This window comes from Nerophis lumbriciformis, linkage group LG22 (genome assembly GCF_033978685.3).
Source record: "Nerophis lumbriciformis linkage group LG22, RoL_Nlum_v2.1, whole genome shotgun sequence".
Taxonomy (NCBI): Eukaryota; Metazoa; Chordata; class Actinopteri; order Syngnathiformes; family Syngnathidae; genus Nerophis; species Nerophis lumbriciformis.
In genome coordinates, this window is record NC_084569.2 from 1,684,226 (window position 1) to 1,710,862 (window position 26,637).

Below are 26,637 nucleotides of genomic sequence, written 5' to 3' on the forward strand. Positions count from 1 at the left end.
TGGAATGCAGAATGTGTTAGTTTCACTATCAAATGCAGAATGTGTTAGTTTCACTATCAAATGCAGAATGTGTTAGTTTCACTATCAAATGCAGAATGTGTTAGTTTCACTATCAAATGCAGAATGTGTTAGTTTCACTATCAAATGCAGAATGTGTTAGTTTCACTATCAAATGTAGAATGTGTTAGTTTCACTATCAAAGCCACAAGAACATTTCACAGCTTTGACCATCTCCAAGTACTTCTTAGGATCCACTAAATCCTCCATTTTTGTCAAGGTAGTTCCTCTCCTGGCATTCTGAGTCAGTCTTCCTAATTCCCGCATCTTCTCTCTGAAACATTGTTGATTTTTTGCTGACATACCACTTTTGTTCAACAGATGCTGCCCAACATGGTCATCTTTTATTATTTCTGTGGTTGGATCAGGAATCCTGACACTTATTACTCCCCACACTTGAAGGTGTGACAGGCCCAGTATATGTGCACATGAACTGGACACGGTTCTACAGTTGAAGGTGTGACAGGCCCAGTATATGTGCACATGGACTGGACACGGTTCTACAGTTGAAGGTGTGACAGGCCCAGTATATGTGCACATGGACTGGACACGGTTCTACAGTTGAAGGTGTGACAGGCCCAGTATATGTGCACATGAACTGGACACGGTTCTACAGTTGAAGGTGTGACAGGCCCAGTATATGTGCACATGGACTGGACACGGTTCTACAGTTGAAGGTGTGACAGGCCCAGTATATGTGCACATGGACTGGACACGGTTCTACAGTTGAAGGTGTGACAGGCCCAGTATATGTGCACATGGACTGGACACGGTTCTACAGTTGAAGGTGTGACAGGCCCAGTATATGTGCACATGGACTGGACACGGTTCTACAGTTGAAGGTGTGACAGGCCCAGTATATGTGCACATGGACTGGACACGGTTCTACAGTTGAAGGTGTGACAGGCCCAGTATATGTGCACATGGACTGGACATGGTTCTACAGTTGAAGGTGTGACAGGCCCAGTATATGTGCACATGGACTGGACACGGTTCTACAGTTGAAGGTGTGACAGGCCCAGTATATGTGCACATGGACTGGACACGGTTCTACAGTTGAAGGTGTGACAGGCCCAGTATATGTGCACATGGACTGGACACGGTTCTACAGTTGAAGGTGTGACAGGCCCAGTATATGTGCACATGAACTGGACACGGTTCTACAGTTGAAGGTGTGACAGGCCCAGTATATGTGCACATGGACTGGACACGGTTCTACAGTTGAAGGTGTGACAGGCCCAGTATATGTGCACATGGACTGGACACGGTTCTACAGTTGAAGGTGTGACAGGCCCAGTATATGTGCACATGAACTGGACACGGTTCTACAGTTGAAGGTGTGACAGGCCCAGTATATGTGCACATGGACTGGACACGGTTCTACAGTTGAAGGTGTGACAGGCCCAGTATATGTGCACATGGACTGGACACGGTTCTACAGTTGAAGGTGTGACAGGCCCAGTATATGTGCACATGGACTGGACACGGTTCTACAGTTGAAGGTGTGACAGGCCCAGTATATGTGCACATGGACTGGACACGGTTCTACAGTTGAAGGTGTGACAGGCCCAGTATATGTGCACATGGACTGGACACGGTTCTACAGTTGAAGGTGTGACAGGCCCAGTATATGTGCACATGGACTGGACACGGTTCTACAGTTGAAGGTGTGACAGGCCCAGTATATGTGCACATGGACTGGACACGGTTCTACAGTTGAAGGTGTGACAGGCCCAGTATATGTGCACATGGACTGGACACGGTTCTACAGTTGAAGGTGTGACAGGCCCAGTATATGTGCACATGGACTGGACACGGTTCTACAGTTGAAGGTGTGACAGGCCCAGTATATGTGCACATGGACTGGACACGGTTCTACAGTTGAAGGTGTGACAGGCCCAGTATATGTGCACATGGACTGGACATGGTTCTACAGTTGAAGGTGTGACAGGCCCAGTATATGTGCACATGGACTGGACACGGTTCTACAGTTGAAGGTGTGACAGGCCCAGTATATGTGCACATGGACTGGACATGGTTCTACAGTTGAAGGTGTGACAGGCCCAGTATATGTGCACATGGACTGGACACGGTTCTACAGTTGAAGGTGTGACAGGCCCAGTATATGTGCACATGGACTGGACACGGTTCTACAGTTGAAGGTGTGACAGGCCCAGTATATGTGCACATGGACTGGACATGGTTCTACAGTTGAAGGTGTGACAGGCCCAGTATATGTGCACATGGACTGGACACGGTTCTACAGTTGAAGGTGTGACAGGCCCAGTATATGTGCACATGGACTGGACATGGTTCTACAGTTGAAGGTGTGACAGGCCCAGTATATGTGCACATGGACTGGACACGGTTCTACAGTTGAAGGTGTGACAGGCCCAGTATATGTGCACATGGACTGGACACGGTTCTACAGTTGAAGGTATGACAGGCCCAGTATATGTGCACATGGACTGGACACGGTTCTTTCCTGGTTTTCAGGTGACTGATGAAGGTTTGAGGCAGCAACTTGGCATGTGTGTTGATCCACACTACCTTTCTGGTAAACAGTCCTTGGCAAAGTGCACAGTGCATGCAATCATTTCTTTAGGTGGTGGTTTGAATGGCACTAGTTCACCCTTTCCTCACTCCATAATAGCAGCATTGTGAGCGTAGTTGTCTTTATTAGGAATATTCTCTAGCTGTGTTCTTCTCTCCATGGAACATGTTGGAAAGCTAAGAGCTGTGGCTACTTCCAATCGGTTTTTGTGTGCACTTTCTAGATGTGGTGCCATCTTGGCAGAAGACTTACTGCAATCATGTCTTTTGTTGTAAACTGTTTCCGTGTTTTGTTATGGGAGCACAAACAACTACATTGTCAATCTTTCCTGACTTGAGCAGTATTCTTCTGTTCCAGTGACATCAGGTCTTATGCGGTTTAGTAGGGGGGGAGGAACAAATAGATTTGAATTCAAATCGCCATTCTCACGTTGTATCATTCAGTATCGATTCTCATTTAAAAAAATTGATTTTATTTTATTTTTTTAAATTTTTTAATGAATCAATCCAACAAAACAATACCATAACAATGCAATCCAATTCCAAAAGCAAAGCCGAGCCAGCAACACTCAGAAGTGCAATAAACCGAGCAATTGAGAGGAGACACAAACACCACACACAACAAAGCAACAAAAATGAACATTATCAACAACAGTATCAATATTAGTTACAATTTCAACATAGCAGTGATTAAAAATCCCTCATTGACATTATCATGAGACATTTATAAAAAAGAACAATAGTGTCACAGTGGCTTACACTTGCATCACATCTCATAAGCTTGACAACACACTGTGTCCAATATTTGCACAAAGATCAAATAAGTCATATTTTTGCTTCATTTAATAGTTGAAACAAATGTACATTATTGCAATCAGTTGATAAAACATTGTCCTTTACAATTATAAAAGCTTTTTACTCTGCTTGCATGTCAGCAGACTGGGGTAGATCCTGCTCAAATCATATGTATTCAATCAATAGACAATCCTTTTCAATCGGGAAAATATCGAGAATCGTGTTGAATTGAAAAAAAATTGATTTTGAATCGAATGGTGACCCCAAGAATCGATATTGAATCGAATCATGGGACAGCCAAAGATTCCCAGCCCTAGTGTTTATGTCCAAGTCCATGTGGTCTACTGACATGTCTTTCATCTAAAATGTGTCAAACAAAATCAATGTGAGGTTTTTAAAATGTCCTTAAAGGGGAACATTATCACAATTTCAGAATGGTTAAAACCATTAAAAATCAGTTCCCAGTGGCTTATTATATTTTTCCAAGTCTTTTTCAAAATTTCACCCATCACGCAATATCCCTAAAAAAAGCTTCAAAGTGCCTGATTTTAACCATCGTTATATACACCCGTCCATTTTCCTGTGACGTCACATAGTGATGCCAACACAAACAAACATGGCGGAAAGAACAGCAAGCTATAGCGACATTAGCTCGGATTCAGACTCGGATTTCAGCGACTTAAGCGATTCAACAGATTACGCATGTATTGAAACGGATGGTTGTAGTGTGGAGGCAGGTAGCCAAAACCAAATTGAAGAAGAAACTGAAGCTATTGAGCCATATCGCTTTGAACCGTATGCAAGCCAAACCCACGAAAACGACACGACAGCCAGCGACACGGGAGAAAGCGAGGACGAATTGGGCGATCGCCTTCTAACCAACGATTGGTATGTGTTTGTTTGGCATTAAAGGAAACTAACAACTATGAACTAGGTTTACAGCATATGAAATACATTTGGCAACAACATGCACTTTGAGAGTGCAGACAGCCCAGTTTTCATCAATTAATATATTCTGTAGACATACCCTCATGTCAGCAGGCCAGGGAAGCTAGGGTGGATATTCTTCTCCTGATCATCTTCGGTGGCATAAGGGACGGTGTGAGCCAAGACATCCAGGGGGTTTAGCTCGCTCGTCTGCGGGAACAAACTGCCGCCATTGCTTGCCGTGCTAGCGAGGTCCTTTGTCCCTGAATTGCTCACACACTCCGGCAGATTCAATGGGGGTCTGGCGGCAGATTTCTTTGACTTTATGGTTGTAAATGCATCTGCTTTGAGTGTCGCAGGATATCCACACATTCTTGCCATCTCTGTCGTAGCATAGCTTTCGTGGGTAAAGTGTGCGGAACAAACCTCCAATTTCTTGCCACTTTGGCATCTTTGGGCCACTGGTGCAACTTGAATCCGTCCCTGTTGGTGTTGTTACACCCTCCGACAACACACCCACGAGGCATGATGTCTCCAAGGTACGGAAAACACTCGAAAAAAGGGAAAATAACAGAGCTGATTTGACTCGGTGTTTGAGAAAATGGCGGATTGCTTCCCGATGTGACGTCATCGCTCTGAGAGTGAATAATAGGAAGGCGTTTAATTGGTCAAAATTCACCCGTTTAGAGTTCGGAAATCGGTTAAAAAAATATATGGTCTTTTTTGTGCAACATGAAGGTATATATTGACACTTACATAGGTCTGCTGATAATGTTCCCCTTTAATGTCCAATGTCCATCACAACTACACATAGAACTTCTTAAAAGTCCTTACAGACAAGCAATTAGCATGAAATTAGAGCTACTTTGACTATAAACCTGTCCAAATGACAAAAAATCAAAAACACAAAGTGATTCACAAGCTTTTTTTTGAGCAAGACTCATGTTCTTAATTAAATGCACCTGCTGGAAAAGGTTCACTTCACTGCTCATTTTTTGTCTTAACTTGGTCAAATAACTTGGTCAAAAACACATGAATCTTCTACAAATGATAGTCAATAACCTCCATTTGTAAGAAATGTGTTCTTACTAGTGATGGGTCCGGCAACACCGATGCATCGGCGCATGCGTCGAGCTCATAGAGCAAAACCCTGTGTCGGTTTTAGAAAGTCACGTGACCGATCATGAGCTGTTTTGGTCACGTGACCGATACGCCAACTGTGTCGCCTCCTCTGTGCCCTGTGAGCGGCTCTTTTCTACAGCCGGAGAAATAATAACTAAGAAGAGAAATAGTCTAAAATGTAATACGTCGGAAAAACTTTTTTTTTTTTTTTTTTTTTATAAAAATGTGTAAAAAAATAAAAAATTAAAAATTCCCAGTCCACAATCATCCACAACACGTACTCTTAGATTTCCATGTTATGATACATGTTCACATGATTTATTGACTGTATCTAAAAAAAGATAAAAATATATTTTTATTTAAATGAAGATATGAAATAATCCTAAATGACTTGGTTTATATTATTGTATATACTAGGGCAGGGGTCACCAACGCGGTGCCCGCGGTCACCAGGTAGCCCGTAAGGACCAGATCAGTCGCCCGCTGGCCTGTTCTAAAAATAGCTCAAAGAGCAGCACTTACCAGTGAGCTGCCTCGATTTTTTTAAATTGTATTTATTTACTAGCAAGCTGGTCTCGCTTTGCTCCACATTTTTAATTCTAAAAGAGACAAAACTCAAATAGAATTTGAAAATCCAAGAAAATATTTTAAAGACTTGGTCTTCACTTGGAATAAGCGGTAGAAAATGGATGGATGGATGGGTCTTCACTTGTTTAAATAAATTCATTTATTTTTTTACTTTGCTTCTTATTACTTTTAGAAATACAATTTTAGAGAAAAAATACAACCTTAAAAATGATTTTAGGATTTTTAAACAAATATACCTTTTTACCTTTTAAATTTCTTCCTCTTCTTTCCTGACAATTTAAATCAATGTTCAAGTAAAAAAAATTTTTATTATTGTAAAGAATAATAAATATTTTAGCTTCTGGTTTTTCGACGAAGAATATTTGTGAAATATTTCTTCAAACTTACTATGATTAAAATTCAAAAAAATTATTCTGACAAATCTAGAAAATCTGTAGAATCAAATTTAAATCTTATTTCAAAGTATTTTGAATTTCTTTTAAAATTGTTGTTCTGGAAAATCTAGAAGAAATACTGATTTGTCTTTGTTAGAAATATAGCTTGGTCCAATTTGTTAAATATTCTAACAAAGTGCAGATTGGATTTTAACCAATTTAAAACATGTCATCAAAATTCTAAAATGTATCTTAATCAGGAAAAATGACTAATGATGTTCCATAAATTATTTTTTTAATTTTTTCAAAAAGATTCAAATAAGCTAGTTTTTCTCTTCTTTTTGTCGGTTGAATTTTGAATTTTAAAGAGTCGAAATTGAAGATAAACTATGTTACAAAATTTTATCTGAATTTTTTTCGTGTTTTCTCCTCTTTTAAACCGTTCAATTAAGTGTTTTTTTCATCATTTATTCTCTACAAAAAACCTTCCGTAAAAGGAAAAAAAAATGTACGACGGAATGACAGACAGAAATACCCATTTTTTTATATATATATAAATGTATTTATTTAGCTATTCTTGTTTAAATCACACTTACGTGTAACTTACAAATGACAATATATTTATTTATTTAAGTGTGTATCAAACTGGTAGCCCTTGGCATTAATCAGTACCCAAGAAGTAGTTTTTGGTTTCAAAAAGGTTGGTGACCCCTGTACTAGGGCATCAAATCAGTGTCAGTTGAGTCGGTCCATAGGTTGCCTGTAGGGATTTTTAATGTCCAGCAGATGTCAGTATTTAGTGACACAGTATCGACACAGTATCAATACAGTTTTGCAATGTGTCGAAACGCTTCATGATGCCTCATCAACCCATCACTAGTTCTTACCTTTTAGTGTAGACAACTTGTTTCCGTGTCTCCACGTCCCAAATGTAGAACTCCTACCTGTACTGCACTCACGCTGCCTCTGTGTGGCACCAGGTGTTAATTGTTCAAGTCATCAATGAAGTGCAGCCAGGTGTGAATTGTTCAAGTAACCAATGAAGGAGCAGCCAGGTGTGAATTGTTGAAGTCACCAATGAAGTGCAGTAGCAGCTGCACTGTGCAAATGTCTCACACTCAAACTAAGCAGTAAACATGTTTTATGGGGAAAAAAGGGTTAAAAATCACTTAAGCATTTTCAGAATGGATCTGACTATTGTTTAAAAAGGTTTCCCTTTAAGGGACCTGTTTTGACCCATCCCCTGGGAGGTGAGGGGAGCAGTGAGCAGCAGCGGTGGCCATGCTCAGGAATCATTTAGATTTAGATTTAAGTGCTCACATTTAGATTGAAGATTTAATTTCAACTTAAATGTGATGAACATGAGCTAAATGTGAGAAGTCTTATTTTTGCTGTGTGTGGGCTCTGAACCCAGGATGTCCTTGTGGCTTGTGCAGCCCTTTGAGACACTTGGGATTTAGGGCTATAAAAGTAAACATTGATTGATTTGCTGTAAATTCTGGCAACTGAGCTGCAAAATAGTTTTTACTACCATTAAATCTCTTCTTTTTACTACCATTAAATCTTTTTTTACTATCATTAAATCTCTTCTTTTTACTACCATTAAATCTCTTCTTTTTACTACCATTAAATCTCTTTTTACTACCATTAAATCTCTTTTTACTACCATTAAATCTCTTTTTACTACCATTAAATGTCTTCTTTTTACTCCCATTAATTGTCTTTTTCCTTCCATAGCATGACTGAATTGGCGTCTGAGCGGAGTGTTTTTATCAAAAGATGAGGTGATGTGTATTATTTATCTGCACTCCAAACAACGTGTCATTCCACAGGCCCTGAAGCCCCGCCCACACCCTGGAGGCCCCGCCCACAGAGGAATAACCAGCAGGTATTTTCATGCTACTGCTCTTTTTATTAGAAACTTACAAAAGAAATGGGCTAGAGTAAGAAAGTGCCCCCCCTAGCGGCAGGCGAGGGGACTCACACTGTACCAAATAGGGCAGAAGGAACATTCTAGACATCTTTTTCTTCTGTTCACATAGAAAATAACTATGAAATATTCCAAAGTGCAAAATAAAACATGGTATTTAAGCAAAAGGACATCAGAATACAAAAGGAGTGGATGCACTCACACGTGTCTGGTGTGCGGGTTCGAATCCCCACCTGGGTCATGCAGGCCATTCCACCTGACCCCCGTGATGAGAGGTAGACGACTCCTTCACCTTTTTCTTCCACCCATGAAATCAACAGCAAAAGTGTTTTTTTGCTTGCAAGAAGTGCTATCAATCTGTATGGATGATGTACAGTAGCAACTTAGTACAGTATGGATGATGTACAGTAGCAACTTAGTACAGTATGGATGATGTACAGTAGCAACTTAGTACAGTACACATCTTTGCATATTCACCTGGGAAAACATAACTGCACCTCGGAAGAAAACAAAACACTCACTTTTCTATTTACATCATATACATTTGTGCTATTTACATCATATATATATATATATATATATATATATATATATATATATATATATATATGTGTGCTATTTACATGATATACATATATATATATATATATATATATATATATATATATATATATATATATATATATATATATATATGTGTGTGGTATTTACATGATATATATATATATATATATATATGTGTGGTATTTACATGACATACTGTATATATATATATATATATATATATATATATATATATATATATATATATATATATATATGTGGTATTTACATGACATACTGTATATATATATATATATATATATATATATATATATATATATATATATATATATATATGTGTGTGGTATTTATATGATATATAATTTAACAGTTGATTTGGGGGAAAAAAACAAAAATAAATTTGATCACAGAAGAAAACATTTCCCTCACAATGTAATATTTACCTAAAGGGTTACAAAGGTCAATCATTCATTAAGCAACCCTTCCACGTGTGGCACAACATGGGAGGGTAAATTGTTTAAGAGAGGGTAGAAGAAGAAGAAGAAGAAGAGTGTTGTCAAACATCATTTCAGTTTGAGGAGTAAAATGAGCATAGTTTGATATAAAGTGCGATACGGGGAGCGATCCAAAGCACATTAGAGCTGAAGGACTGTGGATATCAAACATTGACAGGAGGGTAAGAGGGTGTGGTCTCTGGCATCAACGCTGCTTGACATCAACACTTTTGAAAAAAAAAAAATGTCACCATACAATAGTATGCCATACCATAGTGTGGCATACCATACTGTGCCATACCATACTGTGCCATACCATTTTAAATAGTGTGCCATACCATTTTAAATAACGCGGCAGGCCGAATTAAATGATGCAGCATGCCACATTAAATAATGCTGAGGGCCACATTAAATAATGCAGCGGACCACATTAAATAATGCTGAGGGCCACATTAAATAATGCTGAGGGCCACATAAAAAGGTTGCAGCCGGCCGTTTTCAAATAATGCTGTTTACCACAAAATAACATGAAATAATGCGGCACAGCATTTTAAATAAAGCAGCTTACCACAAAATAACGTGGTAGGCCAGCTGAAATGAAGCGGCCAGCTATATGAAATAATGTGGCAAGCCACTTTAAATATTGCAGAGGGCCACATAAAATGATGCATTTTAAATAGTGCTGCATGCGGCAGGCCATTTTAAATAATATAGCTGGCCGCATGAAATGAGGCGGCCAGCTATGTTAAGTAATGCGGCAGGCCACATGGAATGATGGGGCGGGTCACTTTAATTCACGTGGCAGGCCAGATTTGGACCCTGGGTTTTGAGTTTGACACCTGTGTCTGAGCCCCACATCATCAAATTCCCTTCCCCCCCCTTTGCTCTCCTGCAAAGACGACGGGACGAGTCTGTCAGGCGTGAGTGCCGGCTTCTTACAGGTATCCACACGTGAGTGCCGGCTACTTCCAGGTATCTGCACACGTGAGTGCCGGCTACTTCCAGGTGAGTGCCGGCTACTTCTAGGTATCCACACGTGAGTGCCGGCTACTTCCAGGTATCCACACGTGAGTGCCGGCTACCTCAAATGCAAAGAAAGCTTTGTCTCCCTGCAGTCCCCCCGAGGGATGAATTATTGGAAGTTGTCCCTTTCTAGAAAGAACCCAGCAAGCTGCAGAGCTCCTTTCTTCTTGAGCACAACCTTCATGATTAACAGAGAAAACCCCTTCAGCACCCAGAATGGGACCGGAACCTTCTAGAAAGTTGAGTTCTGGAAGGAGTGGACGGTCAGTTGGCCAGCACCACAGGCTGGAAGGCCTGGCTGGGATACTGCAGCTTGTAGCTTCCTAAAGCCTCCACAAACGGCGGCTTCTCCATGTAGGAGATCTCGCCGTTGGCGCCCATGATGCCCATACTTTGGGACGGTGGCGGTGGCGGGCTGGCGAAAGGGTCAAAAGAGGGCTCGGCGTCAAAGTAGAGAGGAGCGGGGGAGTAGACAAACTCTTTGGCGTTGGGGGACAGCTGGCTGGGGACGGGAGCCCCGAGCGAGTGCATGGACAGAGACAGCGGCTTGTGTTTGAGCAGCTCTGGAGCCAAGATGGCGGTGGGAGAGTGGGCGGCGGGGGCGGGCGGAGTTGCCGCCGGGCCATTTTTCTTCATCTTGGTGGAGCCGAATTTGGTGGCGGCGAAGGCGGCCGTGGTAAAGGTGATGGCTTGAGGACGGGAGGCGGGCTGCTGAGGTGGAGAAGGGGTGGAGGTGTTGGAGGAGTGGGCGGAAGGTGAACCAAAGATCCCCGGGCAGGGGTGAGTGCTGGGCGCAGTGGGAGAGCTGGAGAGCGACGGCATCATGGAAGGAGATGACTGCTTTCCAATGGGAATAAAGACCTGAGCGTCTGGATTGAAGCCCAGATTCTTAGTCTCTTCGAGGTCGGCGTCTCCTTTAGCGTCTCTCGTCAGCTCCTCGGGCCGCGCTCCGTCACAGCTGAGGTCCTCCAGGTAGAGCACCTTCACCGCCCCCTTCTCTCCGATCTGGTAGGACACCTCAAAGGGGTCGATCCACACGCTGAGCTCCTCGGGGACGTTGACGCGCACTTCATCGGTGTCCAGGCCGCTTCTCTTGGCGGCCAACTCCACCACCGGGTCCCAGGGGGCGCCCAGGTGAAGGCAGCGGAAGGCGGAGCCTCGAAGGGGGTCCTCCGGGTACCAGTGACCCTCAAAGCGAGACACCAGGATCCTCTCCAGTTCTTCTCCGAAGAGGTCGGCTCGACGACGAGGCAGCTTGTTGTACAAATAGGACACGATGAAGTTGAGGGCAACCTTCACCTCCAGGTGCATGATGGGATGCTTCGAGATGGCGGCGACGCCAAGTGTAACGATGTCCGTAACGCTTCTCCGGCTCACTGAGCAGCTTGTGATGTCGTCATGGTAGACAACTCTTTGAAGACGGCAAGCTGCGGACGTCTCAAGAATGGCGGCCTCTGGAAAGATGAGAGCAAATGTGAGTATTTTGCAGAGATCATTTGGAGCGCGTCAACACAGCCATATTGCAGATTGTCAAGACAATAATTGTCAACACAGCCATATTGCAGATTGTTGATGTTTCTTTGCACAGACATTATTTTCATCAACCTCACCTGTTGAAAATTGGACTTCCAAGCATGGCAGTCCTTCATTGGCACGAGGAACCACCAAAACATCTCCTCTAACTCGCTAGCATTAGCTTAGAGCTACTCACTTTTCTTTATGAGCTTTACAAATATCAAGTGTGACATTGGAAAGACATTTCATGACATTTATATTGCAAGTATTGATATACTGCTCGGACATAACCCCGTGACAAATGTATAGTAAACGTTTGACCGTGCCTCATGAAATAAATCAGAAACAAAATGTTTGGGAATCGGAATCAGATTTGGAGTCGTCCAAATTCAAACAAACAATCTCCAACCCTAAGCGTGACGTTATGTGTTTATGTTATGTTATGTTATGTTATGCGTTAATGTTATGTGTTTATGTTATGTTATGTGTTTATGGGGTGAGCAGGTAAATGACTGTATGGGAAACACTGAGGTGTGTATGCACTCGTTGCCACTCATAAAAGCCATGAAGTCACTCCACGCTTGGTGGTGTGTTGTAATTAAGGCTGCAACTATTAATCCATTAGAAAAAGCTTTGATTTAATCATTTAATTTCTATTAAAGTTGAAATGATTGATATTTATATACTGGTTGAAAATAGCCCCATGAGAAATTCATAGTAAATGTTGGACCTTGCCTCTTAAAGGAATCAAAATCAACAATCGCAAGGAACTGAAATGAAAACGGTCCAAATTCAAATGATGCCCAACCCTAACTATTATTATGTGTTTAAAAGTGAGGCTGAACAGGTAGCACCACAAATAAATAAAAACAAGGGAAACACTGAGCTGTGTACACATCGGTTGCCACTCATAAAACAGAAGAATGCTTGGTGGTGTGTTGTAATTAGGGCTGCAACTAATATTTGGTTAGAAAAAAGCTTGGATTTATATTCCGTTTCTTTCATCAATGTCTTTATTTTTATTCATGTTCAAAAGGATTGATATTGATACACTGGTTTGAAATAGCCCTGTGATCAAATTCATAGTCAATTTTTGACCCTGCCTCTTAAAAGAATCAGAATCGGGGAACTGGAATCAGAATTGTCCAAATTCAATCGTTATTTCATGTGTTTATAGGCTGAACAGGTAGCGGCAAACAAATGAATGTAAGGGAAACACTGAGCTGTGTATGCACCTGTTGCCACTCATAAAACACAAGTCATTCCATGCTAGGTGGTGTGTTGCAATTAGGACTGCAACGATCAATCAATTGATTAGAAAAGTTTTTACCTATTTTCTGTTGCTTCAATTATTTCAGGAGTGTCAATAAAAAAAAAATATATAATTTGATAAAACTGTTTTAAGTGCCCAGAACTTTAAATACAAGAAACTTTTTGACCCTGCCTCTTAAAAGAATCGGAATTGAGAATTATTGTGAATCGGAATCGTCCAAATTCAAACGATGCCCGATCCTAACCGTTATATAAATGTGTTTATGAGTACAGGTAGCCCTACAAATACATGAATGTAGGTTTTATGAGTGGCAACAGGTGCATACACTGATCTTGTTTATGCACCTGTTGCCACTCATAAAACAGAAGAATGCTTGGTGGTGTGTTGTAATTATGGCTGCAACTAAAGTTCAAGTTAAAGTAGCAATGATAGTCACACACACACTAGGTGTGGTGAAATGTGTCCTCTGCATTTGACCCATCACCCTTGATCACCCCTGGGAGGTGAGGGGAGCAGTGGGCAGCAGCGGTGGCGCCCGGGAATCATTTTTGGTGATTTAACCCCCAATTCCAAGCCTTGATGCTGAGTGCCAAGCAGGGAGGTAATGGCTCCCATTTTTATAATCTTTGGTATGACTCGGCCGGGGTTTGAACTCACAACCTACCCATCTCAGGGCGGACACTCTAACCACTAGGCCACTAAGTAGGTTGATAATCGGTTAGAAAAAAGCTTTGATTTATATTCTGTAGCTCTGATCAATTGATATTTTTCATTCATGTTCAAAATGATTGATATTTATAAACTGGTAGAAAATAGCCCTGTGAGAAATTCATAGTCAATTTTGTACCTATTTACCCTGCCTCTTTATCCATCCATCCATCCATCTTCTTCCGCTTATCCAAGGTCGGGTCGCGGGGGCAGCAGCCTAAGCAGGGAAGCCCAGACTTCCCTCTCCCCAGCCACTTCGTCCAGCTCCTCCCGGGGGATCCCGAGGCGTTCCCAGGCCAGCCGGGAGACATAGTCTTCCCAACGTGTCTTGGGTCTTCCCCGTGGCCTCCTACCGGTCGGACGTGTCCGAAACACCTCCCTAGGGAGGCGTTCGAATGGCATTCTGACCAGATGCCCGAACCACCTCATCTGGCTCCTCTCCATGTGGAGGAGCAGCGGCTTTACTTTGAGCTCCTCCCGGATGACAGAGCTTCTCACCCTATCTCTAAGGGAGAGACCCGCCACCCGGCGGAGGAAACTCATTTGGGCCGCTTGTAACCGTGATCTTGTCCTTTCGGTCATGACCCAAAGCTCATGACCATAGGTGAGGATGGGAACATAGATCGACCAGTAAATCGAGAGCTTTGCCTTCCGGCTCAGCTCCTTCTTCACCCCAACGGATTGATACAGCGTCCGCATTACTGAAGACGCCGCACCGATCCGCCTGTCGATCTCACGATCCCATCTTCCCTCACTCGTGAACAAGACTCCGAGGTACTTGAACTCCTCCACTTGGGGAAAGATCTCCTCCCCAACCCGGAGATGGCACTCCACCCTTTTCCGGGCGAGAACCATGGACTCAAACTTGGAGGTGCTGATTCTCATCCCAGTCGCTTCACACTCCGCTGCGAACCGATCCAGCGAGAGCTGAAGATCCTGGCCAGATGAAGCCATCAGGACCACATCATCTGCAAAAAGCAGAGACCTAATCCTGCAGCCACCAAACCAGACGTACTCAGTGGCCTAGTGGTTAGAGTGTCCGCCCTGAGATCGGTAGGTTGTGAGTTCAAACCCCGGCCGAGTCATACCAAAGACTATAAAAAAATGGGACCCATTACCTCCCTGCTTGGCACTCAGCATCAAGGGTTGGAATTGGGGGTTAAATCACCAAAATGATTCCCGGGCGCGGCCACCGCTGCTGCCCACTGCTCCCCTCACCTCCCAGGGGGTGATCAAGGGTGATGGGTCAAATGCAGAGAATAATCTCGCCACACCTAGTGTGTGTGTGACAATCATTGGTACTTTAACTTTTTAACTTTAGATACCCTGCGCCTAGAAATTCTGTCCATAAAAGTTCAGAACAGAATGGGTGACAAAGGGCAGCCTTGGCGGAGTCCAACCCTCACTGGAAACGTGTCCGACTTACTGCCGGCAATGCGGACCAAGTTCTGACACTGATCATACAGGGAGCGGACCGCCACAATAAGACAGTCCGTTACCCCATACTCTCTGAGCACTCCCCACAGGACTTCCCGAGGGACACGGTCGAATGCCTTCTCCAAGTCCACAAAGCACATGTAGACTGGTTGGGCAAACTCCCATGCACCCTCAAGGACCCTGCCGAGAGTATAGAGCTGGTCCACAGTTTCACGACCAGGACGAAAACCTCACTGTTCCTCCTGAATCCGAGGTTGGACTATCCGGCGTAGCCTCTCCAGTACACCTGAATAGACCTTACAGGGAAGGCTGAGGAGTGTGATCCCAGGATAGTTAGAACACACCCTCCGGTTCCCCTTCTTAAAGAGAGGAACCACCACCCCGGTCTGCCAATCCAGTGGTACCGCCCCCGATGTCCACGCGATGTTGCAGAGTCTTATCAACCAAGACAGCCCCACAACATCCAGAGCCTTAAGGAACTCCGGGCGGATCTTGTTGGGGAATCTGAATCGTCCATTTTCAGACGATGCCCAACCCTACCTGTTATATAATGTGTTGATGGGGTGAACAAGTAGCCCTACAAACACATGAATTTAGGTTTAATGAGTGGCAACCAGTGCATACACAGATCCTGTTTGTGCAGCCGTTGCCACTCATAAAACGGAGTAAGTCATAGCACTCTTGAGGTCGTCTTTGAGAGGTTTTCACATGTGCCTTAACCCAATAAAAGTGGAGAAACACACAATTCTGCTATCAATCTGGAGTTGCTTAGTGTCCTTCTGTTATCACTACAAAATCAAATAGAGAGTACATCCTCTCAGGCATAACTCCGATTCAAATGAAAATGAAACTGTACCGACAAGTAAAAGAAGAAACATTGGGAGTGAAAAAGATGGAATTAAAGATAGGAAGAGCAGAGGATGGAAGGAACAGATGTGTCACAAATCCTTTATAATCTCAATGTGACCCATGCAGCTTAATGCTTCTATCCTTCATGACCACGGCCTTATGAAGCAGCTCTCCTGCTTAATGCTTCTATCCTTCATGACCACGGCCTTATGAAGCAGCTCTCCTGCTTAATGCTTCTATCCTTCACGACCACGGCCTTATGAAGCAGCTCTCCTACTTAATGCTTCTATCCTTCATGACCACGGCCTTATGAAGCAGCTCTCCTGCTTAATGCTTCTATCCTTCATGACCACGGCCTTATGAAGCAGCTCTCCTGCTTAATGCTTCTATCCTTCATGACCACGGCCTTATGAAGCAGCTCTCCTACTTAATGCTTCTATCCTTCATGACCACGGCCTTATGAAGCAGCTCTCCTGCTTAATGCTTCTATCCTTCACGACCACGGCCTTATGAAGCAGCTCTCCTGCTTAATGCTTCTATCCTTCATGACCACGGCCTTATGAAGCAGCTCTCCTACTTAATGCTTCTATCCTTCATGACCACGGCCTTATGAAGCAGCTCTCCTGCTTAATGCTTCTATCCTTCATGACCACGGCCTTATGAAGCAGCTCTCCTGCTTAATGCTTCTATCCTTCATGACCACGGCCTTATGAAGCAGCTCTCCTGCTTAATGCTTCTATCCTTCATGACCACGGCCTTAGGAAGCAGCTCTCCTGCTTAATGCTTCTATCCTTCATGACCACGGCCTTATGAAGCAGCTCTCCTGCTTAATGCTTCTATCCTTCATGACCACGGCCTTATGAAGCAGCTCTCCTGCTTAATGCTTCTATCCTTCATGACCACGGCCTTATGAAGCAGCTCTCCTGCTTAATGCTTCTATCCTTCACGACCACGGCCTTATGAAGCAGCTCTCCTGCTTAATGCTTCTATCCTTCATGACCACGGCCTTATGAAGCAGCTCTCCTGCTTAATGCTTCTATCCTTCATGACCACGGCCTTATGAAGCAGCTCTCCTGCTTAATGCTTCTATCCTTCATGACCACGGCCTTATGAAGCAGCTCTCCTGCTTAATGCTTCTATCCTTCATGACCACGGCCTTATGAAGCAGCTTAATGCTTCTATCCTTCATGACCAGGGCCAGCCAGCCAGCCAGCCAGCCCAGGTCAGAGAAAAGATGAAGAACAATGACATCACAAGGAGCACGTACGATTTAAAATGGCAGAAGTGTTTTGTTGTCAACAACACAGAAGACTATTTCGTCATGCACACAAACAGACGGGGATTGTTCATCTTTGAAAGACGCCTCAATTCCAATGTTGCCAGATGCCAGGATTTGGGATATCAAAAGAGATTTGCATGTGAAGTTTGACACGGAAAAGGTGAGATTGAGGGAAGGGGGAGTGGACTATAAATAGGGGCGTACTTTGCAGGAATGAGATCCTCCTTAGAGCAGCATAATTAACAGCCTTTTCAACATAGATATCAGATAAGACTTAAAGGCCTACTGAAAGCCACTACTACAGTCTGATAGTTTATATATCAATGATGAAATCTTAACATTGCAACACATGCCAATACGGCCGGGTTAGTTTACTAAAGTGCAATTTTAAATTTCACGCGAAATATCCTGCTAAAATCTTCTCGGTATGATGACATCAGCGCGTGACGTCGCGGATTGTAGAGGACATTTTGGGACAGCATGGTGGCCAGCTATTAAGTCGTCTGTTTTCATCGCAAAATTCCACAGTATTGTGGACATCTGTGTTGGTGAATCTTTTGCAATTTGTTCAATGAACAATGGAGACAGCAAAGAAGAAAGCTGTAGGTGGGAAGCGGTGTATTGCGGGCGGCTGCAGCAACACAAACACGGCCGGTGTTTCATTGTTTACATTCCCGAAAGATGACGGTCAAGCTTTACCACTGGCCTGTGGAGAACTGGGACAACAGAGACTCTTACCAGGAGGACTTTGAGTTGGATGCGCAGACGCGGTACCGTGAGTACGCATGCAGCTGCGGCTTCCAAACATTTGATCGCTTGCGCGTACGTGCGTGCCGCTATGTGCATGTCACGTACGTAACTTTGGGGACTTTGGGGAAATATATGTGCTGTATGAACTTTGGGGAGGTGAACGGTACTTTGGGCTGTGGGATTGAGTGTGTTGTGCAGGTGTTTGACTTGTATTGGTGGGTTAGGGGGGAGGTGTTTGTTATGCGGGATTAATTTGTGGCATATTAAATATAAGCCTGGTTGTGTTGTGGCTAATAGAGTATATTGTGTTTATTTACTGTTTTAGTCATTCCCAGCTGAATATCAGGTCTCACAGCATCTTCCCTATCTGAATGGCTCCCACTGCCCTCTAGTCCTTCACTCTCACTTTCCTCATCCACCAATATTTCATCCTCGCTCAAATTAATGGGGAAATCGTCGCTCTGGCTGCTGGTGGCCATGATTGTAAACAATGTTTGGATGTGAGGAGCTCCACAACCTGTGACGTCACGCTACTCGTCTGCTACTTCCGCTACAGGCAAGGCTTTTTTATCAGCGAACAAAAGTTGCAAACTTTATCGTCGATGTTCTCTACTAAATCCTTTCAGCGAAAATATGGCAATATCGCGAAATGATGAAGTATGACACATAGAATGGACCTGCTATCCCTGTTTAAAAAAGAAAATGGCATTTCAGTAGGCCTTTAAAGCAGCATAATCAACGGCCTGTTCAACATAGACATCAGAGAAGACTTAAAGCAGCATAATTAAGGGCCTGTTCAACATAGACATCAGAGAAGGTTTCCATCCGGCTATTGCTGTGCGCCCAGGAAGTCTCTTTGTTGACATGGCGCTGTCAACATGTGCAGTAGAACCTCCCCCACGTGACCGCCTGTCTTTTTTCTTCTTCTTTTTTCCCCCCAGTGGCTTTTTGCTAAGGTGATTGTGACGAGAGAGACTAGAAAACATGGCAGAGGCTTGGAAGAAAAGCTCCACTTGAATCAATGCTAAAGCTTCAAGAACATAATGACATGCTCACTTTTCATTGATACGGTCAGAGTATTCATTTAGCTTTGATATCATGCTTGTAGGCCCTGCAATGAGGGGGCGACTTGTCCAGGGTGTACCCCGCCTTCCGCCCGATTGTAGCTGAAATAGGCTCCAGCGCCATCGAAGGGAATAAGCGGTAGAAAATGGATGGATGGATGGATGATGGCTGTACTTTGCACAGTGTGCCATACAATAAATGATAACAATCTGTCAGACTTGTATATCGTGATCATGCACATTGGATCCTCAACTAGTGCGCTAACGTCCCCCCACAGTGCAGCTTCTAGATAACTAATCCTCGCCCCGATGGCAACAAACTCTTTCAAGTAGCATTAGGGCTGGGTGATATGGACGAAAAAGTATATCTCGATATATATATTTGTTTTCATTTTTAAAACCAATACAATAAGTATAAGTATTTGTTTGACCTTTTAGGCTCACCTCCAAGTTGTTTAATTATTCACAGCTTCAATCGCTAAACTTCAGGTCCATCTTTCTATATACATTTTTATTTTTATGCCCTTTTTTGGCAAAGAAAACACTTTTTTTAATGGCAAAAACACAAAATTGTAATATTTACCCCCAAAAAACTTAAAGAGGAATATTTAATGTGAAGTAATTGAAGCCTTGAATGTGTCAATAATTGTATTTCTTTTTTTTCTTTGACAATGCCAGTTTTAAAAAATCCCATTAAAATCCTCGGGGATCCAAAAAGCGTCACTCAGAGGTTTTTTTTTAAATAAGATGATTTTTTTTTTTGTAACTTTCAACACTTCAATCTCTAGATCAGTGGTTCTCAAACTGTGATACACAGCCTCCAAATTAAATCACTTTATAAAAGTACAGTTTTTTTTATTTTCCATTATGTACACGGTGTTACTGTTCAAACTGCAATGTTACATAGGCCAAAAATATTAAATATACTTAAATAAAACCTCGGCTTTGTTTAAATTGAATACTTAGGTCTACTACACTACTGTATTTAATGTTGTCATTATGGTGGTACTTAATGAATACTTAGGTCTACTACACTACTGTATTTAATGTTGTCATTATGGTGGTACTTAATGAATACTTAGGTCTACTACACTACTGTATTTAATGTTGTCATTGTGGTGGTACTTAATGAATACTTAGGTCTACTACACTACTGTATTTAATGTCGTCATTATGGTGGTACTTAATGAATACTTAGGTCTACTACACTACTGTATTTTAATATTGTCATTATGGTGGGACTTAATGAATACTTAGGTCTACTACACTACTGTATTTAATGTCGTCATTATGGTGGTACTTAATGAATACTTAGGTCTACTACACTACTGTATTTAATGTCGTCATTATGGTGGTACTTAATGAATACTTAGGTCTACTACACTACTGTATTTAATGTCGTCATTATGGTGGTACTTAATGAATACTTAGGTCTACTACACTACTGTATTTAATGATGTCATTATGGTGGTACTTAATGAATACTTAGGTCTACTACACTACTGTATTTAATGTTGTCATTATGGTGGTACTTAATGAATACTTAGGTCTACTACACTACTGTATTTAATGTTGTCATTGTGGTGGTACTTAATGAATACTTAGGTCTATTACACTACTGTATTTAATGTTGTCATTATGGTGGTACTTAATGAATACTTAGGTCTACTACACTACTGTATTTAATGATGTCATTATGGTGGTACTTAATGAATACTTAGGTCTACTACACTACTGTATTTAATGTCGTCATTATGGTGGTACTTAATGAATACTTAGGTCTACTACACTACTGTATTTAATGATGTCATTATGGTGGTACTTAATGAATACTTAGGTCTACTACACTACTGTATTTAATGTTGTCATTATGGTGGTACTTAATGAATACTTAGGTCTACTACACTACTGTATTTAATGTTGTCATTGTGGTGGTACTTAATGAATACTTAGGTCTATTACACTACTGTATTTAATGTTGTCATTATGGTGGTACTTAATGAATACTTAGGTCTACTACACTACTGTATTTAATGATGTCATTATGGTGGTACTTAATGAATACTTAGGTCTACTACACTACTGTATTTAATGATGTCATTAAGGTGGTACTTGGGAGAGTAGCAGGTGTTTTCTGAGGCGCTAATTGGTGAAATAAAAGTTGAAGAAAGCACTGATGTAGATCAACTTCAAATCTATCCGTCAATTTTTCGTTTTTATTATCTTTTTTGTTAGTCTAATTGCCTTTTTTTTCCCCAAAAACTTTTCACAAAATATGCAATATTTTCCCCAAAAACATATTTCAAAGTGGAATATTTGGTTTAAAGTAATTGCAGCCTTAAATAGGTCAATAATTCATAACAACAACAATTTTGATTCATTATTATTTTTTGAGCACTGACAGTTTAATAAAAAAAACAGCCTGCATAGAGTCAACATTGCAACTTTTTCTCGTTACATTTCATCCATTTGCATTTTTTTTTTAAACAGTAGTTTTAGGATGCTTTGGAAACCCCCGCCCGGGTTATCGATATTGTTCTTGAGGCACAGGAAGTCATCTGAATTGTCTTGAAGAAACAAAACATAACATTGTGTCTCCTCAGTTTTTAGAGGCGATAATTTCAACATTTTCCTCTTGCCATTTTGTTCCACCCTTTAAAGTGTAACAGTATTTTTAAATGTGCGGCAGGCGGTTAATTTTTTTTGTGCTGTGGACCACAAATGGGCCGCACTTTGTACACCCCGCTTTGTGAGAACAGGTTATAATAAATCATTGAAAAAATGAAAAAATGTTAAAATGAGTGTTATCTTTTTTTAAATTGTACAATTTTAAAGACAGCTTCCATGTATTTCATTAGAATATTGCTGCCCAATGCAGATGCCTGTTTAGATTTACAATATTCTGTAGAGATGTACATGATCATACAATATTCTGTAGAGATGTATATGATCATACAATATTCTGTAGAGATGTATATGATGATACAATATTCTGTAGAGATGTACATGATCATACAATATTCTGTAGAGATGTACATGATCATACAATATTCTGTAGAGATGTACATGATGAGACAATATTCTGTAGAGATGTACATGATCATACAATATTCTGTAGAGATGTATATGATGATACAATATTCTGTAGAGATGTACATGATGATACAGTTGTTGATAAGAACAGGAAGGAGCCATAAAGGTGGTGGGACAGCTAGGAGGACTTGAGGCAAAATGTCAGCCAGCATAATGACGACATGGTGAGAGTGGAGGTTGTTTAGTTTGTGGTGAGAGTGGAGGTTGTATAGTTTGTGGTGAGAGTGGAGGTTGTATAGTTTCTGCATCATCATTTAGCTCATAAAAGCTTTCCAATCCAATCATGTCAACAAGCAAGCAGCACATCCAAACAAGGTCAGCTAGGCCGCCACTTACCTGCTTGCGTGTTGGATTTCATCCACCCTGCCTGGGCTTCTTCGCAATGCAAAGTCAAGTCCATAAAAAGATGTTTGTAATGCTCGTCCTTGTCATTGTGATGTCTTAAATGGCGCGTCCAAGGGAGCGTCCAGGGAAAGTTAGCTGGGTGACAAGCCGGCGTATTTATACACAGTGACTCGCCCACACCCCCATGACGCCAGGCACTACTTTGTGTCAATTACCATGACCACGCTGGTTACTTCTTCTTATCCAAATGTCATTTTCCTCCACTAATAAACACTTACGTAAATGGTTCAAAATCAATAACACACACAACGCATTATGTAGTAATAATAATAGGTATAACAAAAAGGCAAACACAAATATAATGAGTATATTTCTGTATCACTTGATGATAACAATAATCAAGTCAATAAATATTGTTAGTTTTCTTTGAAGAGTAAATATGAAATATTAGGTATAACGCGGAGGGATATTTGTAGTTCCTCAGGGCGCTGACAGCCTGCTAAAAATACAAGCGCTGATGGCAACAGACTCCCTATTGGCTGAGAAGGGGGCGTGTCCACACATTATTGGGCCGCGGCGTCCAATCAGATGAGCGAACACGACATGCCTTTAAACAAGGCTTTGTGGGAAATGACGTTCTGCTTGTTGTATTCTTTCTTTTCTCGCTTTCAACTTTGCAATGTTTACGTCAATTGAAACACATTCCACCCGCTACACATCCCGTAAAATAATTAAAAAAGAAACGCAATTATTATTGGTGGACAAAACATTGCATGTTTTCTGAAACGTAATGAATACATACAGCTGCACCCTTTGTTGTAAATCATATTTATACTACACGTGTCCGGCTATTTAAATAGTTTTTGTTATGCGAACCAAAGCAATTTATCAACCTGAAAAAATGTATACACATTTACAAGAATGCATGTATAAATATAACTACACATGTATGCTTAATTGTATACGTAACACGTGGTTGATACGCCTTGAAATTTCCGTAATAATATTTAAAAAACAATCTATTTTTATTTTTTTATTTTTAAAACCTTTTTTTATATTATTCAACATTTACAACATTAACATACAAGCAAAGAAATAATAATAATCAAAACAACTACAAAACAGCGCCAAATGGTTGTAAACTCAATAAAACAATTAAAAATAGAATGCAATATATATATATATATATATATATATATATATATATATATATATATATATATATATATATATATATATATATATATATATATATATATATATATATACAACAATGTGTAAAGCCATAGGCTCACACAAGTTCCATAAATAATTTAAATTTGGAACACAGCATCATAGTTTTCACAGCTTTTTGCTTAGAGGTAGAAAGCGTTTTACAGTAAAGTTCTAATTCTTTTTAAAGGCGCAAAAAAGAGGTCGGGTATTGAGAAAGTTACATTTATGAATATAAAACTTAGCCAATAGTAGAATGAGCTTGCAAAGGTAAAATTCATTTTCAAATGAGTTCTTCATACAGTGTAAATCCAAATAGCACATCTTTCAAACACAGCACAAATTTGTCATGAATATTCCATCCATCCAAAGTACCGTTCACCTCCCCAAAGTTCATACAGCACATATATTTCCCCAAAGTCCCCAAAGTTACGTACGTGACATGCACATAGCGGCACGCACGTACGGGCAAGCGATCAAATGTTTGGAAGCCGCAGCTGCATGCGTACTCACGGTACCGTGTCTGCGTATCCAACTCAAAGTCCTCCTGGTAAGAGTCTCTGTTGTCCCAGTTCTCCACAGGCCAATGGTAAAGCTTGACTGTCATCTTCCGGGAATGTAAACAATGAAACACCGGCTGTGTTTGTGTTGCTGCAGCCGGCCGCAATACACCGCTTCCCACCTACAGCTTTCTTCTTTGCTGTCTCCATTGTTCATTGAACAAATTGCAAAAGATTCACCAACACAGATGTCCAGAATACTGTGGAATTTTGCGATGAAAACAGACGACTTAATAGCTGGCCACCATGCTGTCCCAAAATGTCCTCTACAATCTGTGACGTCACGCGCTGACGTCATCATACCGAGACGTTTTCAGCAGGATATTTCGCGCGAAATTTAAAATTGACATGTGTTGCAATGTTAAGATTTCATCATTGATATATAAACTATCAGACTGCGTGGTCGTAGTAGTGGCTTTCAGTAGGCCTTTAAAGTTGGTAAGCCTTCGTGTATTACCTTACATTGTTGAGGTTTTTTTTCCAGTTTGTGATGCTCTCATCAGTGAAATGTGATGTTTCATTCTCTGTTGTTATTGACCTGCTACGATCGGATTACTGCTGAATCAGCGAGGCTCAGAAGAAATAATAAACAACATCAAATTGTAAGTGAGAGAATTAGTATAGTAATAATGATGCACAGTTAGCGCTCTGTGCACTCCTTTATGTAGATACAGGCACAACCAAAAGATTACAAACACCTCTTTGTGTGATGCAATGCAACTACAACTATCAGGCATGTGACATTTTCAGGAGTCCAAACTTTTAGGCCAGTGGCCGAAAGCTGACTGCATGCAAAGTAACAATATATACTGTATGTATACACATACTTTTGGCAATGTAGTGTATTAGGCCACCCATCCAAATGATCATATTGCATGAATATAAATAGATATATAAATACATATATATTCATTCCAAAGTCAACTGTCAGCTTTATTGTAAGAAAAGTGAAGAGTTTGGGAACAACAGCAACTCAGCCACCAAGTGGTAGGCCATGTAAAGTGACAGAGAGGTCAGCATAGTGCAAAGACTTTCTGCACAGTCACTTGCTACAGAGCTCCAAACGTCATGTCACCTTCCAATTAGCCCACGTACGTCCATGGCCGGGCAGCAGTATCTAAGCCAGGGATAGGGAACCTATGGCTCGAGAGCCAGATGTGGCTCTTTTGATGACAGCATCTGGCTCTCAGATCAATCTTAGCTGACATTGCTTAACACGATAAGTATTGAATAATTCCGCTGGTAATCACAGTGTTAAAAATAATGTTCAAACTATAAAACATTCTCATGCATTTTCATCCATTCATCCGTTTTCTACCGCACCTGTTCAAGAAGTCGCAACGGTAAGAAGTATTTTATTCATCATTGGTTAGCTTCAGAATAACAATGTTATTAAAAAGAATAAGAGACTTATTATACTGTAAAAATGTTGGTCTTACTTAAAAATGCGCACATTTAGTTGTATTCAGTGTTAAGAAATATTATATGGCTCTCACGGAAATACATTTGAAAATATTTGGCTTTCATGGCTCTCTCAGCCAAAAAGGTTCCTGACCCCTGATCTAAGCCATACATCAGCAAGTCCAATGCAAAGTATGGGATGCAGTGGTGTAAAGGACATCACCACTGGACTCTAGAGCAGTGGAGACGCCTTCTCTGGACTGATGAATCACATTTTTCCATCTGGCAATCTGATGGACCCGTCTGGGTTTGGAGGTTGCCAGGAGAACGCTACATTTCGGACTGCATTCTGCTGAGTGTGAAATTTGGTGGAGGAGGAATTATGGTGTGGGGTTGTTTTTCAGGAGTTGGGCTTGGCCCCTTAGTTCCAGTGAAAGGAACTTTGAATGCTCCAGGATACCAAAACATTTTGAACAATTCCATGCTCCCAACCTTGTGGGAACAGTTTGGAGCGGGCCCCTTCCTCTTCCAACATGACTGTGCACAAAGCAAAGTCCATAAAGACATGGATGACAAGAGTCTGATGTGGATGAACTTGACTGGCCTGCACAGAGTCCTGACCTGAACCCCATAGAACACCTTTGGGATGAATTAGAAGGGAGACTGAGAGCCAGGCCTTCTCACCAATGCGCTTTTGGAAGAATGGTGGAAAATTGCTATAAAC

At 41.5% G+C, this 26,637-nt stretch overlaps 1 protein-coding gene across 1 annotated transcript; it reads right to left on the minus strand.

The window, feature by feature from the left end:
- Window positions 1–9,202: 9,202 nt before the first annotated feature.
- tob2 (transducer of ERBB2, 2) lies at window positions 9,203–23,034 on the minus strand. The gene is made up of 2 exons (XM_061974483.1): window positions 22,732–23,034; window positions 9,203–11,881 (listed from the first exon to the last, which is right to left on the minus strand). Exons 1-2 carry the CDS (start codon window positions 22,793–22,795, stop codon window positions 10,692–10,694), a joined length of 1,254 nt encoding a protein of 417 aa, XP_061830467.1. The 5' UTR covers window positions 22,796–23,034; the 3' UTR covers window positions 9,203–10,691.
- Window positions 23,035–26,637: the final 3,603 nt, after the last annotated feature.

Coding starts and splice junctions, on each gene's coding strand:
- tob2 (XM_061974483.1), bottom strand. CDS start 22,795: ATGGACTTGACTTTGCATTGCGAAGAAGCCCAGGCAGGGTGGATGAAA. Junction 11,882..22,731: donor GAAATCCAACACGCAAGCAG/GTAAGTGGCGGC, acceptor TCATCTTTCCAG/AGGCCGCCATTCTTGAGACG.